Source organism: Tympanuchus pallidicinctus, unplaced genomic scaffold, assembly GCF_026119805.1.
Source record: "Tympanuchus pallidicinctus isolate F22 unplaced genomic scaffold, pur_lepc_1.0 scaffold5, whole genome shotgun sequence".
Lineage (NCBI taxonomy): Eukaryota > Metazoa > Chordata > Aves > Galliformes > Phasianidae > Tympanuchus > Tympanuchus pallidicinctus.
In genome coordinates this window covers 71960034-71977712 of record NW_026294769.1, presented here as the reverse complement: position 1 = coordinate 71977712, position 17679 = coordinate 71960034, and the positions used below count along the sequence as shown (strand labels likewise).

The 17679-nt window shown below is 37.6% G+C and overlaps 1 protein-coding gene across 6 annotated transcripts in view; it reads left to right on the top strand.

The window, feature by feature from the left end:
- The window catches only part of TRAPPC9 (trafficking protein particle complex subunit 9), a 468020-nt gene that overhangs the window by 71279 nt on the left and 379062 nt on the right, over nucleotides 1–17679 (top strand). For all 6 annotated transcript variants that reach the window (XM_052703585.1, XM_052703584.1, XM_052703586.1 and 3 more), the window contains 2 exons: nucleotides 2350–2502; nucleotides 15111–15235. In XM_052703585.1, coding sequence (XP_052559545.1) covers nucleotides 2350–2502; nucleotides 15111–15235 — 278 coding nt within the window. The remainder of the gene's footprint in view (nucleotides 1–2349; nucleotides 2503–15110; nucleotides 15236–17679) is intronic.

The window sequence follows — 17679 nt, the reverse complement described above, 5'->3', positions numbered from 1 at the left end:
CTTGATTTTTCAACTTGAGCATTCAGACTTTGTCTTGTAATTACAAGTGTTAAATTAGAGTGTATTTCTTGGGTACCTTAATACCTGCAGGGGTTGTTTTCTCTCTAAAGGTCTTTTCACCCTTAATATCTTCAAATGCATTTTTTGCTTAGTGGAAATACAGTTTGGAAACAACTTGTTCTTTAAGCTGGAAATACAGTCAAGTACTTGGGATACGTCATCTTGATTTGAGGAAAAATATCCCTGTAACATATTATGTTTTTACTTATCAGGAACAGAAAACAGAGATTGCTCTGCTTTTAAAATGTATTTCCTCGAAAATGAATGGAAATTGGAACAATGACTTTGTTAGAGCTCAATCATTGGATGAGATGGAGGTGACTTTATGGAAACAACTATTAGTGGGATTTCTCATTTTTACCATATTTTTGGTCTTATAGAGAAGTCTGTGATATTGATTTGATGAGGGAAGAATGAAGACAATTATTCTAGAAAAAGCATTTATCATTTAGGTAGAAGCAAGGGAAAAATATTCACTTGTTTTTTTGGATGCAGCTGTTTCTGGGTAAATTAATGAACTTTTGACTAGAATTCTAATTATTCTTGTTAGATCTTGTTAATTCTAGACTGTAGCTGAAACAGTCTTCCCACTGTTTTCTTAAAGATGATGACTGGAAAGGCCCTGAAGTGCCAATACACTTACTTGCTTGTAAATGTAGCCTGGTACAGAGCAGAAATGACCTCTGTGACTTTCTCTGCTCCTTATGCAAAACATTGCTTTTTCAGTGAGCCTTTAGAATAATTTGTCAGCATTTTTTGCTGACGTTTGTGATGTGTTGCTATGAATCAGTAAATATCTCTAAAATGCTCCCAGTCTAACTATCAAGTTTATGTTACATATGTAGACATTCGTGCCAGTGCTCACCTTTTTATGAATTTGCAAATGTTAGTGGATATTAAATTTTGGTAAATACTTATGGATGTGGTGGTTTCACTCCCACTGAGTTGCACACCTACTCTTCCCTGCTGCCATGGATGTGGGAGAGAACTGCAGGGGCAAAGGTGAGAAAAAGGTGAGAAAAATCACGAGTTGTAATATAAGAAAAAAGAAACAGGTGAACAAGTGATGCAAAGGCAGTCACCACCTGCTACATCTAGAGCAGCTGTTTTAGACTGTTCCAGTACTCAGAAACCTTGTCTAATAAAAAAAAATCCCTTATGTAAACTTCACAGAATACCAAAGCTTTTTTGCTTTTATTGAAAGCACTTAATCAGAAAATCATAGAATGGCTTGGGTTGGAAGGGACCTCAAGGATCATCAAACTGCAACCCCCCTATTGCAGGCAGGGCCACCAACCTCCACGTTTAATAGTTCACCAGGCTGCCCAGGGCCCCATCCAACCTGACCTTGAACACCTCTGGGGATGGGGCACTGAGTTCAGTTTTTGGCACATCTTGGAACTTGAAATAATGCAACTCACCCTTCTTCCTGAAGTGGCATTGACCTCTGCTGCTCTTTACTTCATAGTGGATTATTTGTTGTTCTTGGAATGCTAAGGAGGCTGCATGAATGGTAAAAGGATCTCAATCTATTGCAGATGAACAATAAGTGATGTTCTTTGTTTTTGTTCTTTTCCTCCTATTACTTTCTGGTGTTTCAGACGTAGGAAAGAAGAACCAATAATGACTTGTTGCATGTCATGAGAATCAATGATAAGTCATTTATTAACCCATATCTTTTAAGTAAACTACTCCTACCTGGTGCTATTCTTAATGTTTGAATGTTGCATACTTTGTGCTTCCCAGTTTAGAGAAAGGACTTTGTTTTCTTTACAAATAATTGAATGCTGATGGCCTTCATTGTCTTCTTTGTTGCTTGTTAACTAACTGTATAGAGATGCCACAAGTGTTTCAGAATTGTAACTTACTCATTTTGGTGTAATATCTTAATGCTGCTTTTTTCTTTTTTTTTTTTTTTTTTTCACTAATGTGCCATTTCTTAAGTGGGAGCCTAGAAGATTCAGAGCTATGTGAACTTTTCAGGCTATGTTTTTGAATATTCAAAACTTATATTTAATGCTACCTATAGCATAATGTGTTTTTTTTTTTTTTTTTTTCTGGTTTTATTCTTCACCTAAATTTATATTTTCAGTTTTGTGATCCTTTCAGTCGCTGTAATATCTCTGATGCCTTCTAGTGTTACAATCATTTCTGATGCCTTATGTCTAAATATCTTAAAATTTAAACAGAAAATGAGAAATCAGTTAATGCTCTGTACAGCAGTTACAGAATTAAATGTTATTAATGATGGTGATCATAGTCTTAAAATATTTGCTTATTTTAATACAGAGAAGCTGTATGGAGACTTCCTGAGTTGGAAGCTAGAAGATACGCTCTCCCAGTTTCCTCTGAGACCTGGGAAGATCGCAACGTTTGTTGTGAACATTAAAGTGAAGCTGGACTTCTCGTGCCAAGAAAATCTTCTGCAAGATCTCAGTGATGGTGAGTTCTTCATTTCCTCTTCCTCAGCAGCGTTTTGTGAACCGCTGAGCAGCAGTTGTCCAGTCCTTGTGCCCTTCTTTGAAATACGGCGTGTGATGTGGCTGCATGTTTTAATATTTATAACTTGTAATGCAGAAGCAGCTCTTCAGTGAAGATTATGGATTGAAGACTGAATTTTTGTGACAGCTTGACCAAACTTTGACATGAGATACCATCTTGCTCTTTTAAATTTTTTCTTGATAGAGATTGTCTTTGATGTGTATTCGTATCCTTAAGAAGATGGAGAAAAATAGTTTGTAAATATCTTTTAGATGTTTAGATGTAGCAATTAATATCAAGTTGGTTATTTCATTTTACAGGATTGTAGAATTGTTAATAGTGGCTGATAGTTTTGACAGAAGAGTCGTACTGGTTTGTAGGGTATAATCCCTCAAATATTTATGTTTTCTTATGCTTAAACTCAAAGCTTTTTGAAGAGGAAAGAACAATGTTTGCGTGTATGAGAATGATGCCATATTACAAGCACCAGATACTTGTAGTGAGGATTTCCTCTTTATCATGAACACGGTCTTACTGGAGTAATTGCTATACTCTGTATTTCTTCAATTGTCTGGTATATTTACAGTAATTGAATTACTTGATAAAACATAATATTTGTGTATCTTAAAGAGAACCATGTAATAATTACCTCAGCTTTTCCCTGAATTCACTTCTAGGTGTACAGTTTGTGTAATCAATAATTACAATACAAATATTTTTCAATATAGAAAAACTGCAGTGCAATGGCATGCATAGCTTAATCAAAGCCAAAAGGACTGAGTTCTGTGAGTCACCTTGCATATGCTTTTAAACAAAAGTTTAAATTATTTCATTATTTTTTAAACATTCTGAGTGTAAAATAGATTAAAAAAAAAAAAGCACAGAAAAGCCCCCACAAAATGTAATGTTTCTACACTAAGACTTACTTTGCAGGACTCCATTTCTTAATTATTACTGTGCAAAGGCTTGAAAAAAAATTTTGATGGAAGGAAGAAGGAAAGCACCCTGAAATTCTGACGAAAATGCAGATATGTAGGAACTGAGGTTTAGAGAAATGTCCTTTATAGGAAATGTAATTCTATGCAGCACAAATTTTATGAAACAAATTTACAGAAGTAAAGTATAGGGGAACTATTGAATTATTTTACTGTTTTAGGAGCATAAAATACTGCACTTCTTGCAGATCCCTGAACTGCTGGTCTTCATGTTCCCTTGCAGATGATATTGCCATGGAAATTTCGATAACTTATTGCTCAGTGATTTTTAAGGGCTTTTATGAGCTCATAATTCAATTCCTTGTCCATTACATTGTATAGAAATTGCGTAGGCTGGTTGATTCAAAATGTAAGTTTAGCTTCAGTTTTGTTTGGAATTATCTTTCTAGTTGGCGTTAATGGAAAAGAAATCTGAATCATGGGTATGAGAAGAAATTTGATCGATGTCATCAACGTGACTTAAAAAGTAATTATGAAAGTCAGTATTGTAAAGGTAGACATTATGGTTTTTAGTTCCAGTTCTCTTGGTTTATTTTTGTAACTTTTAAAAAACAAACAAAAACAAACAAACAAAATTCTTTCTGCTATTTGCCCTGTCTCATAAATCTCCAGATGTAATTGAAAGCTAGATATGCTGGGCAGTTTTTTAGATGAAATAAGGTACAAACAAAATACATTGCAGAAGAAGTTAACTCGCTTTATGACTGTTTACAAGAGTGGATGGTGATAGGACAAAGGGGACTGGTTTTAAACTGAGATGGGAGAGGTTTAGGGTTGATATTAGGAGGAATTTTTTCACTCGGGGTGGTGACACACTGGAACAGGTTGCCCAAAGAGGCTGTGGATGCCCCATCCCTGGAGGCATTCAAGGCCAGGCTGGATGTGGCTCTGGGCAGCCTGGTCTGGTGGTTGGTGACCCTGCACACAGCAGAGGGTTGAAACTCGATGATCACTGTGGTTCTTTTCAACCCAGGCCATTCTGTGATTACTTTCTCCTTGTTGCTGATTTGAAATAGCTGTGGAACAGTTGTTTTTTTTATTTTAAATAACATGTATGTAACTTCTATGTGACCACCTATGGAAAAAAATTTCGTTCAGTGTTTTTCCCTTATTATTTTTGTCTGGAGCTTCTCTGAGATGTTGTCCAACTGCAGACTGGAGGTAGTCAACTTTTTTTAGCAATGATAAAGAAATAAGGTCTGTTAGGGTCTAGGTGACAGGTACCACCTGTACTTCAAAAGTATTACTAGAAATGCTATGTACATTAATATTTTCACTCACTACTGTAATTTTTATGTATTTCTCTAAAGTCTTACAAATACAACACATTTTGAAAGAGCAGGTATCGTCCTGTTATGAAATACAACAGAAAACTAAGAAGGTCAATGGCAATTACAACATGTCTTTTAATCTTCTGGTAGCTATGTTATCTTTTGCTTTTGAAGACCAGATTAGGACCAGATTAGACCAGATTTGCAGTGATGATCAAAATACTTGTGTCTTTTAAAAGTAATGCCCTTAGCGGGGCATCTGTTACTTTGATCTGTTTTCACTTGCTGCTGAAATTGCTTCCTTTTGTTTATAATCAGAACGCAGCACAGAAGGGACAAATTACAGATGTTTCTGATGATACACTTATCCAATTGGAAAATAAACTAAGTTATCAATCAGAATTGCTGATCTAATTCTTGTGTGTTGATGGTATACTGTCTGGTAAAGAAAAATGTTAGATGCTCTTCTAGATTAAAGGAAACAAAAACACATGAGTAGCTGTACAGGATCAGATCAATGACAGTCTAGTCCAATATCCTGGCTGTGATAATGGTTAAGAGCAGATGCCTGGGGTACAAAATAGGGAAAATTATGAACATGTATGTGATTTTTCCTTTGTGTTTGAGTTCCAACTTCCAGAATCTGGTACAGTTTCTCTGTTTTTAGGCATTGTGTGCATTCTCGATGTGTTTCTCCTTCATAAAATTCTTTGCACTCTGCCAGACCTATTCATGGTGTGCAGAGAAGCTGCACAGCTAAATTATTTTGTCAGCTTTCAGCCTACTGGTGTCCTTCCAATAGTATATATTTCCTTGTATTTTGAGAAGCAGGTAACAGTCCATCATCTAAACGTTTTATCAGTGCTCGTGATGCTACACATCTTTCCAGTGTTATTTTTACGGTGGTCTCTTTCTCAATGTAAAGATTTGTTTGGCTTTGCTGACCTTGTTGTGGGAAGAGTTCCATACGTTTGTCAGCATTATTGTCTCTTTGGAATGCTCTTGGTTCTATATCCTTTCAGAAGTCTGTATATGCTATTTGGAAGGCAGTCTGTACTTCAGTAGTGACCAAACGATGCTCCTCGTTGTTTTCTGTTTCTTGCCTTAGAATAATGCACAGCTTATTTACTGTTTTCTGACTGTTGCTCAACATTCATTGGTAGGTTCATGAATCTGTGAGTCACATCTCTACAATCTTGCTTCAGAGCAGTAATGATATTCTGAGAGTCTCTTATTTCACATATAAGGCTATGATTTTTTTCCCTTTTATTTCTGCTGAATTTCACTTGACATCTTAGTCACTGAGTGACTGAGTCTTAGTGATTGAGCCCAGTCACTGAGTTTCATAAGACCCTAGCTGTTATGCCAGAAACTGGCCGTTCTCTATGCTTCAACTCTGGGACTGGGGTTTGTATGAATATAGCCTTGTAACACACCAATAACACAGAAGTGTGTTTGCCCATTAAAACCTGCCATTGAGTGCTTCTGTCACAATCTGTTTTGCTTTTACAAAATCACAGAACAGGCTGGGTTGGAAGGGACCTCAAGGATCATGAAGCTCCAACCCCTGCCACATGCAGGGCCACCAACTTCCCCATTTAATACCAGACCAGGCTGCCCAGGGCCCCATCCAACCTGGCCTTGACCACCTCTAAGGATGGGGTATCCACAGCCTCTCTGCACATTCTGTTCTAGCACTTCACCACTCTCTCTGTAAAGAACTTCCCCCTGACATCCAACCTAAATCTTCTCTCTTTCAACTTAGAACCATTTCCCCTTGTCCTGCAGTTATCAACCCTCTGGCTCCCCTCCTGTTTGTAGGCTCTCTTTAGGTACTGGAAGGCTGCGATGAGGTCACCCTATGGCATTTCCTTCCTGTCTTTAGAAATGATTACTTTGCAAGCAGTTGGAACAGCTGGGCAGATGTTCTTAGGACTCTTTATTGCTTAAAATTAGGAAAACAAGGCTTATATTTGAAAGTAGTTGCCAAAGATCTGTAGAAGGTTTTCTGAACACCTCAAATCTTCCCTGTGCTGAGTTCAGAGTTCCTTCTGTTTGTGCTCTTGATTCTGTGGTCGGGAAATTCTGTGTATGTATTTAATGCAATTCCAAGGCAGTTGTACTCAGTAAGACTTGAGGAAGCACTGTATTGCTTGGTACAGCCGGGCTTAAGGAGCTTCAGCAGTAAGGTGTCTCCCTGCCTCTAGATGAAGGATTTCTACAGAATGTTCATGTCGTGAATATAATTAGTTCTTCTTCCAAGTCTTTATAGTTTAATTTCTGATATCTCCTTTTTCCCTGATGTTAAGCAGGACAAGAACAATAGCTGCTCTTTTGGATTGTTTTATAATTGGTAACTTGTTAGTGGGAAGGAGTCTTTGAAAAAAGCTTCTATTAAATGAGGATAATGTTTTGTGAAGTAAATTAAACTGCAACAAATACTTCATTATGCAGAAGTGTTAGTATTTGTTCATTCTGTGCATAGGGGACCTAAAGACAGATGTGAGACTATTTAAATACATAAACTCATCAAAGGAACTAATTACATGCTAAGAGAAGCAAAACTGTGCCTTAAGTCACTCTTCTCTGGGGAGGAAAAGGTTGCAGAGAAATAATAGTGTGTTTCTAAAAGCAATGATCTTGAATGTGTTCTTAATATCGGTATATGAGACTATTTTGCATCTATTTTGGAATTGCTTTGTTGCTTCTATTTCATAGCTAGATTTTATTCACTTGATGTTCTTACAAAGCTTGTAGATATTTCTTACTTGGTTTCAAGTCTTGTCTGGTCTGAAAAATCAAGTAGCCCATGTAATTCTATTAGGATAATCATTTTATTGATGATGTCAGAAGTCCTAAGCGATATTTCAGTACTATCACGTGTGTTATTACTTTTAGTTGTTTTTACTGCATTTAATCATTCAGAATATTTTCTGGTTAATTCTAGTTTTTGGTCTCAACTTTGATGTTAATTTTCATTTTTAGTCGCACTTCTAATCGGAGTAAATGAGTCTTTAATGATGAATGCTTCTGTCCTTCTTTGAATTCATCAACAACTTATTTTAAAAACTGTTAATTTTTTTCAAATTTCTTACAGATTTTCTTAAATTCCAGCTTTAATATCTACAGAAGGCAAGCAGCCTTTTTCTCTTCCAAGGGCCTTTGAATCCATCTATCTCATAATTTGATTGTTACAGAGGTTATTTTTTTAAGAGTATGTAAATGCTGAAGGCCTTCAGCTTGTGTCAGTTGTACCAGCTGCTACACAAACATACAGTAAGAGGTATTTTAGACCCCAAATCTTTGTGAAGAAAATAGCTAAGACAGATATGAGACAAGCAGTAATACATTTCTTATTAGAATGTGCAGGCTAATTGATTGATCATCCTGTTAAGTTTCCTCTTGTGCCATTTCTTCGTGGAGGTTATTTACTTCAGCATCTTATGTAGTGTGCGAAAATACACTCTAGTCTTTGATTATGCATTTCTTTACATTTCACTTACACTCTTACTAAGTTCAGCATTCCAGTGCTAATACAGTTAATTCAACAATCTCAGGAGTTGTAACCTTGTTCTGCATTTCCTATTGTTATTTACTGCTTTTATCTTTATCAACTGCAATGGAGTTTTGGTGGAGTGCTCGCTCTGCTGTGTACTGTCTGTGCTCTGGCCCTTGGAGCCAGTGAGTTAAAGCATTCCTTGTAGCATCACCTGGAATACTGCTACCTGTGGTGCCTGGTGCTTAGTGTGTTAAAAAGAGGGAAGGAACTGCATCTTATCACCCGTCTGTACTGTGAAGAGTGAAGCAGATAATACTGCACAGTTCTCTGGTCTCTGACACAATCTGCTCTTGTATCATTTTCCTACTTGTCTGTTGTGGTTTATCACCCCGTAGGCAGCCACATCCTTTATCCCCATCAGTTGTTATCACTGAGCATGATGCCCTGTGGTATGAGATCCCTTTGGACAGTTTGAAGTATCCTGTTTGTATTCCCTCAGCTCCTCGTGCACCTCCAGCTCCTTGCAGGCATGGTGGTGTAAGAAATCTCAAAGTCCTTGTCATAATGTAAGCACTGCTGTGCAACAGCTGAAACATTGGGGTAATATCAACACTTATTTTCATAATAAATCCACAACATAACACAGTTGGAGCTACAGTGAAGAAAATTGACTATTCCAGCCAAAAGCAAAATATTTTTCTCTGTCTGGGGACTGCAAGTTCCTAGAATTCTGCGGAATTTTCACTTGCAACAGAATGCAAGATCACTTGTTCTTTTTTCTGAAGAAAAAGAAAGTGTATTTGTGCTTGGCAAGTATTCTCTATCTCCTGTCATGAACTAGGTTAGTATTTTCTCTTTGTGGTGAAAGTATTTTGAAACTTTGACAATATTCTTAAGAGCAATTGCCTATCGAGAAGCTTTTTACTCCAAATTTGTCACACTCACATGTTTGTCAGAAGAATGAAAAAAAATAAATATCTTGGCTGAGAAGACACTTAGTTTTCATGTTCTGTATTCAAATTCCACTTGGATTAATCTCTTCGGTTATAATTTCATTCTGCTTAAGTACTCACAGATAAAGATGTTACTACAGTTCTTTTCTTGGTTTTAATCTCTAGTAGGATGACTTCAGATGAGGGCCAAGCATCCACCCAGCTGCTTGCCCACTCTCCCTCAACAGGATGGGGGCAACAGCAAGATGAAAAAGTGTATGGATTGAGATAAAGGTTGGGAGATCACTTAACAATTGCTGTCATGGGCAAAACAGTGTCAACCTTAAGAAAATCAATTTCTTAATTAAAACATAATAGGAAAGGTTGACAGGAACTGGGCTTGTTTAGCTTGGAAATGGGAAGGCTCTGATCTTCCAATTCTTGAAGGGAGCATAGAAACAGGAGGAGGAACAGCTATTTACAAGGGTGAATAGTGATAGGACAAGGGGGAATGGTTTTAAATTAAGACAGGGGAGATATGGTTAGATATTAGGAGGAAGTTTTTCACCCAGAGGGTGGTGAGGCACTGGAACAGGTTGCCCAAGGAGGCTGTGGATGCCCCATCCCTGCAGGCATTCAAGGCCAGGCCGGATGTGGCTCTGGGCAGCCTGGTCTGCTGGTTGGCGACCCTGTAGATAGCAGGGGAGTTGAAACTGGATGATCATTGTGGTCCTTTTCAACCCAGGCCATTCTATGATATGGTTCTATGAAGGCAGATTTGGTTGCTGAGAACAAAAGATCAAAACAGGATCTTTCTCTCCCATTCCCAGGCCCAATCTTGCCTCTTGTCCAGCCCCCCAGATGGTGCGGAGGATGGGATGGATGTTGGGCTCAACCCATCACATCCCCTCTCGGTCACTCCTTTGTCCTCATGATGCCCTGCTCCAGCAGGACCTGTCCTGGTCTATAGCCCTTCAGAAACATCCTGCTCCTGAGGGCTGCAGAAATCACAGCATCAGAATCATTGAGGTTGGAAGGGACTTCTGGAGATAACTATTTCAACTTCCTACTAAAGCTGGTTTCCTGGAGTAGGTTCCACAGGAAACTATCCAGGTGGATTTAGAATCTCTACAGGGAAGGAGACTCCATAACCTCTCTGGGCATTGTGTTCTGTTCACACTGAAATGTCACACTCAAACAATCTTTTCCTCATGTTCAGATGGAATTTCGAGTTTGTGGCCCTTGTCCTGTTGCTGGATACCACTGAAAAGAGCCTGGCTTCATTCACAGAATCACAGAATTGTAGGGGTTGGAAGGGACCTCCAGAGATCATTGAGTCCAACCCCCCATTCAGTTGTCTCTCATCTATTAGATATTTATAAGCATTGATAAGATCCCTTCTCAGTCTTTTCCGAGTTGAGTATCTCTTCCCTCAGCCTGCTGGCTGCACTCTTTTTAATGAAGGATACTGTTGGCCTTCTTGGCCACGAGCACACTGCTGTCTCATGGCCAACCTGTTGTCCTTCAGGATCCTTCTCCTCACAGCTTCTCTCCAGCAAGTCAGTTCCTAACGTGCGCTGTGTATGTGTATTTTCCTCCTCAGGTGTAGAGATTCTAAACTTGTCCTTGCTGAATCTCATCAGGTTCCTCCCTGCCCAGCTCTCTGCTCTGTCCAAGCCTCCTAGAATGGCAGCACAGCATTCTGGTGTGATGTGCCAGCCACTCAGCCTCTCAGTATCATCAGCTAAATTGTTGGGGGGGAGGCTCTGTTTGTCTAGGTGACTGATGAAGATGTTGAACAATTCTGGATGCAGTACAGACCCCTGGGGAACATCACTTAACTACAGGTCTTCAAATCAGCTGTGCACTGCTGATCACTAATCTCTGAGCTCTGTGAGAGCTCAATCCACCTCACGTGTCTCCCTGCTGTGCTGTGGGCTCTCCCATGTTGCAGGGTAGAGATATGCGGCAGGGTGAAGATTATGCTCCAGGTGGACTCTGTGGGGCTACAAGGGAATCCTTCCTGTGGGCCTGGCGCCCCTTCTGCCTCCACCTCCTCAGTTCCGGAGTCCCTCTGCTGCTCCTCTCTCGGCCTGTGCCCGCTGTTCGCTTGCAATAGAGTTTGCAGTTACCGTAATTATGGTGTATTTATTCAGAAGCTTATCTACTTTGGTCATCTGCACAAAGCCAGTGATTGTTGCACAGCAGTGCATTGCAGCAGGGCTGTGGATTTGAACTGAAGAGAAACTGCCCTGTGGCAGCTCCTTCTGTGACACTTTGGTCACTGGCTTGTAAATCTTTATGATGAACTGCCTTAGTAAACTCTACCTTGATCAGTTATGTGACTCTGCAGGATTCATCTGTGCAGAGTAGTGCAAAAGTGGCTAATGAAGTTAAACTGACAATTTACTTAAAATTTGAGAGGAGATAGGAAATGCTGGGAAGAAATTTCACTCTGTTATGACAGCAAAGACTGTGATGTTGGAAAAGCAAGCTGCTTTTTTTTACAGTTACCATGGAAAAAGTGTTGGTCATGTGCTGTTACCATGGAGATGTTCAATATGAATTCCACAAATCAGAAAGATTTCTGGACCAAGTAGCAAGACAATTGTTCTTTTTATAGTGAAAGGCTTCTCAAGCTGATTGGCATTATGGAGGATTGGAGGACGTAGCATCTTCAAATCTCTAAACTTAATGAAAGAAAATGAAGTATATTTGCAGATTGACAACTCAGAAAATATAAATGTGAAGTAAATGAAAACTTCTGGTAAACTTATTTAAATTTATCTATTACCTTCTTTCACCGGCAGTCACCAAGTTCAGCAGCATAGCAGTGCTTTTGATAGAATGTGTTTCCCTGTTCTCTGGTGACTGTTGAATGCATTGCAAAGGATCGGGTTGTAAAATACCAAACAAATTTTGCAGCCTGGTCACATGCCTGAAAAAGCAAAATAAATTTAAAAACATTACTCGAATGTTGTTTATGTTTGTTCTCTGGCAGCACAGTCACCTGGCTTAGTCAGGCTGGAGTAGAGTTGTGAAGGGGTGAGTCATTTGGAGTATGACACAGGGCCTGGCACTGGGCCCTGTTGCATGTCATGTCACAGTGCCATGATTCGAAATTAAAGTTTGAATACTCCTGTGATAACCTGAGACTTTTCCTCTTAAGACTTGCCTGAAGCAGTGTTCTCTATGTTATCCTACCTACTTTTGCTCTGAGTTTAGAGATGAAAAAATTCTTCCCATTCCATTGAAACAATGTAAGCAAAAGTTTGTCTCAGTTGTTTTGAAGAAAAATGAGAATAAAATGGGGTTTTGAAAGACTAATTAACGGGAATATTGCTTGTTTGTCCAATCTGTTGTTTTAGGTATTGTGTTTCCTTACTTCAAGTAAGGGAAACCTTGTGCCTGGTGTGAAAATTGAGGATGTTTCATGTTTGGTTCTTTTCCTTTTGTTTTGTGCAATTATATACAAAAATAACTTTTGGTCTAATTACAGAACAAATGAAATTAATCAGTTTTAAAATACCATTTTTCTTCAGGATAAATCTTTAAATTTTCTTTAAAAAATAATGGATTTCTACGCTCTCAAGTGTACTTACCATCAGCGCTGTTGGAAAGCTTGCTTGGATGTCCTAGTGTATGACTGTCTCAAACTTTGGTCTAGTACGTGAATTTGTTCTGATCTCAATTGACTTTTAAGAGATGCCAAGAGGTTGGTCTGGGAGTGTTTGGTGTTTAACTATCTCTTATGCACATTAAAAGTAAAATAACAGTTATCCCATGCAAAGTTCTTGCTTTTATATCCCTTCCTTTTCCCTGATATTCATGGGGTAGAAATGGCATGATTTAATGTAGCTATCAGAGCAGAGGCTTTCTTCACTGTTGCTGAATGTTTTTAAGGAGTACTATTTAGCTGATTATTGTTTTCAGTTTTCCAGGGTAGTCACAGGGTTGTCTTTTCCATTTGTAGCTTTGCTAATCTCACTCGCATCGGGCTTTTTTGTCAGTTAGATGCTGATGATTGATCTTCTGGAGCGAGCTCATGTGGAACAAATATTTCTTCTAATATGAGCATTTATAAGGATTAACAGAAAAATTCAATCTGTGAGAAGAACGAGGCTTCTGGGGCATAAATTTCAGAGTAGTACAGTGTGTTTTCCTTGTGCTCTTTTGGTTTGCCCACATCAATGTATAATGAATACAGCTTTTGCTGGAATCCATAAAGGTTGTTGACCTTTTAAAGACATCTTGAATGCTGTGGTTTGATTGAGCAGATGATGTTTCTGGCAACTGCTGGTGGAAATATCTGAGAAAAAAGTCATTGTTTTCACTTAAGGTTTTTACTTTGATCCAATTTCATTATCTGTGGAATACTTGTAAGTTCTTTGACAGTTAAGTAACTCTACCAAATCAATGTCTTCAAATCCTATGTTAGTCAGAATGTTCTATATTTAAGGCTGAATTAAGATGTATTTTTAAACAATTCAGGTAATGAATTTGGAAGGAGAGAAATATGGAAATTGACCATTGTTTTCTTATTGAAATGCCTGTGAAATAGGATTTTAATGAAGCAAAAACAAACAAAAATATGTTTGATCTTGCTCTTCTGGTTTGAGCCTTGGAGAAAGGTATGTGCAACAAGTCCAGATTTAAAGTTATCCGTGGACTTAGTATATGATTGAGCAAGTATAATTTGATAAGGGCAGTTTCCAAAGGAGAAGTCTGTTTGGTTTTTGTGTTTGTTTTTATAATAAAGGTGATGAAGCACTGGCACAGGTTGCCCAGAGAGGGATGGCAGCTCCATCCCTGGAGACATTTGGGGTCAGGCTGGATGGGGATCTCGTCATCCTGATGTACCTGTAGGTGTCTCTGTTTGTTGCAGGGGAGTTGAACTGGTTAACCTTGAAAGGTCCCTTCTAGCTCTAAGGATTCAGCGATTCCATAGTAATTTGGTGTTTCCCCTATGTGTAGTTATATGTTCTTTGAGGTGTGAGATTTTGTCTGTATTTAATTGGTATTTCTGGATTGCACTTGTTTTGCTCTGTGTAGAAGCAAAGTCCTACTCTTTGGACTTCGGATGTAAGTTTATATAATAACAAATTATAAGTAGTAACTGTAAGTATAGCTATTAATTTATATTAAAATTCTTTTTTTTTTTTTTTTTAAATTTTCTCATTGTTCCTTTTTTTTTATTAAATGGTAGTTATCTTTTATTTTAATGGATTTGTGTTTAGCATATGGCTTCAGTAGACAGACAAAACCAAATATGATAGTGTCTTTTTTTTAACCTTCAAGTTATGCAGGCTTATGAGCAACATAAAATGCTATTTCTGTTAAGCTTTATGTTGACTGTTAGAATGTAAAGCCTAGTTTCCATTCTTTGTTCTAAGTAAGAAATATAAAATATATACATATTATATATTTTATATATTTCTTGTCAGTATTTAGTACAAAACATAATTTAATTATTAATGTAAAACATATACTTGTAATATAGGGTTTGTTAAACGGTATTAAACGTTTACTAGAACCATTATGATAGTGCAGCACAAAAATTACATATTTGTACTTTTTAATACTGCAAATATTAAAACTAAATATATATTGTGAACTCTGACACTGCTGTTATGTTTTTTCAAATTTGATTTCCTTATTTTCCTGTGAGTTTCACAGAGGCTTAGTTGTTTTCCTGTTTACTTTTTGGCTTCTGTAGAAGGATACAGTGAAATAATCTTTAAAACCTTTTTTGCCATGTTGTATAAAATATTGTGTTTTTTTTTAGCTTCTCTCTTTTTAATACGGGAAATATAGATTTATTGGGATACAATGCAATGTAAAGCAGGAAAAAAAAAGTTTCTTCTTTTTCTAGATGGAATCAGTGTTAGTGGACTTCCACTCTCCAGTCCTTTTCGGCAAGTTGTCAAACCAAGAGTGGAGGCTAAACCCATTAACCCTCAAGAAAGCAGCAAAGGTGGGGACTTCAGTCATGTGAAGGTAAGTGACATAAAAATAAGTGAAATTTGCTTTTATTGTTCCGCATTACGCTGCATTCTGTGATTGAAAAACAAAAGTTTGTTTCGCAAATATTTCTTTGTGCTCCTTATTTGGACCTATAGAACAAACAAAAGTGAAGCAAGATCAAGGGAAGAGCTGATCTTGTAAAGAACTGTGTTCTTTACAGTTCAGGGAACTGCCAGTTCTTCACCATATTGCTTTCTTATACTGTATTCTCTATAGCAAAGTGATCCTTTGGGAATCCACTGCTTTGTTTTTTTTTTTTCTATTGAAATGTACTGAAGGATTTGTACCTTCTAAACATTTTAGGTTCAAAGTCTTACTTTCACACTTGCAATATTGAGCCTTTTAGATGGATTCGTGCAAGTAGTAAAAGAGAATAATTGAGAGGGCCAAATGAAAAGTAAATGCAGCAGGATGAAAGAACAGCTACGTGGGTGGAACCTGCACTATGCTTACTTTGAGAGGAGTTCCCCTGGAGTAAATACTGTTTGTTCTTCTGTTGAAGATCTTCTGAAGATGGAAACTTCTTATTTTGTGCAGGGAAATAAGAAGAGTTTCATAGTGGACAGTTTTTTTTGTTTGTTTGAGAGAGAACATCTAAGATTAAAATTACAGAGATTTTAAGGAATATACTATTGGACTTGATTGGTCTCTTTTGTGCATGCTTTGTGTGCTACGTAACATTACATGCTCCTCCTTCCCAAGTCTGTGTTCTGCATTAGCTCATTCTGTCAGAATTTAGCTCTGTGCTTAGCAATATTTGGCCTGTCATGACTTTGACTTGGAAGCAAACGAAGGCTTTGCAGTTTTTAATTGCTCACCTGAAATCTGAATTTTCTTTCTTCCCGGTGAGGTTACTTAGAGTTGCATTTGATTGATAAACAGATGATTCTGTTAATTTGTAAATGTTGCTTCCTTTGGGTCATTAGTACTACTTACTTACTATTTAGTTTTTCACTACAAAAAGGATGTTGACAGTATATGACATGATTAAAAAAAGCCTTGCTAGAAAAGACTTTCTTTGTGTTTTATCACATACAAGGTACTTCCCAGTTGCTCATAAAAATAAATCAGAGTGACTGAGAAAACAGTTTGGAGTTCAAGCTTAATAAAACGTTCACCTTTAGTTTTCAAATTCGGAAGTTCGTGTAAGTATTTCTATTTTGCAGAACACTTGAGATGGAGGCAAGCAAGGGGAGTATTATTGTGTAAAGGGAATAAAAATCCAGAAATTCACAATTTCAGCATACCAGGTGAATTGAAAAAGCTTTTTGTTGCACTTCATGACTGTTTGACGGCAGTCCTGGCAAACCACGTGATGTTGCAAGGGTGCTGGAGACCTGTAAAGCATGAACGTGTTCTTTAAGCATTACATGGCAAAAGAGTCTGTTGGGAATGCATGTGCTTGATTCAATTGTTAGGTTTACGAAATACATTTTGAATTACTTATTTTGCATTTTGTAATTAAAGGGCCTTGCAGGTAGCCAAAACTGCGTTCAACAGAGAACACGCATTCTGATAACCTTGAAGGTTGCTTGCTGGTTAGCGTTACTTATGTATTGAGCCTGGTTTATGACTGTTGTACAGCTCATGTTTTATGCCTGAACTGAACAATTTATAGTGTCACCATCCCTTCTAGAACTGCTTTAATCACTAAGACTGCATTTCTTGTGAATTATGCTTACAAGAGAATCAACAGGCAAAATAAAACTCAGGGTGTTTAAGAAGGCCACAGAGCAAAACTCTGAAGGAAGTCTATGCCATTACATATCTAATTACTTGAATTATAGCATTCTGGTAACTTACTTGCAAGCAGGTCTTCATGAGAGGAAAGATGTGATTTATATTTTTCCAAAATTTAAAAAACAGGATTAATGTGGATGGGGAGAGAGAATGTCACAATAGAGTAGCACCATCTATATGTCTGTAGAGTGATTTACTGTTATGGTTAGTTCTGTTTTAACAGATCTCTATTTCTGTAACTTGCATTTATGTTTATCATGTTGTTAGAAATAAAAATGTTATCTTGGGTTGTCCCTGTCAGGTCACCAGAAATCAGTCATTTGATGTACTTGGATTAAAAATGTCTGTGTAGTTCAGAATCTCTCAGAAATATTTTTAGTTTCAACAAACTACCCACATAATTACATCTCTGTGTTTGTTGGCCAAGTGGCCAGAAGAAATTCTAACTGAGTAGGTTTGTCTATTTGCATGATTGCATTACCTTTGACTACTAGTCATTGTGTGATAAGATGTTGTATCCAGCTGCCAACTATTTCTGTTTATTACTATTTACTTCACATCTTTTATTTGGCAGAGTTGTTCAGGTGAAAAGCCAAAATAAAACAAAAACCAGTGGCTTAAAATTACAGTCAGATGAATTCCAAATTAAAATACCAGTTAGTTATTGTAGACAATGA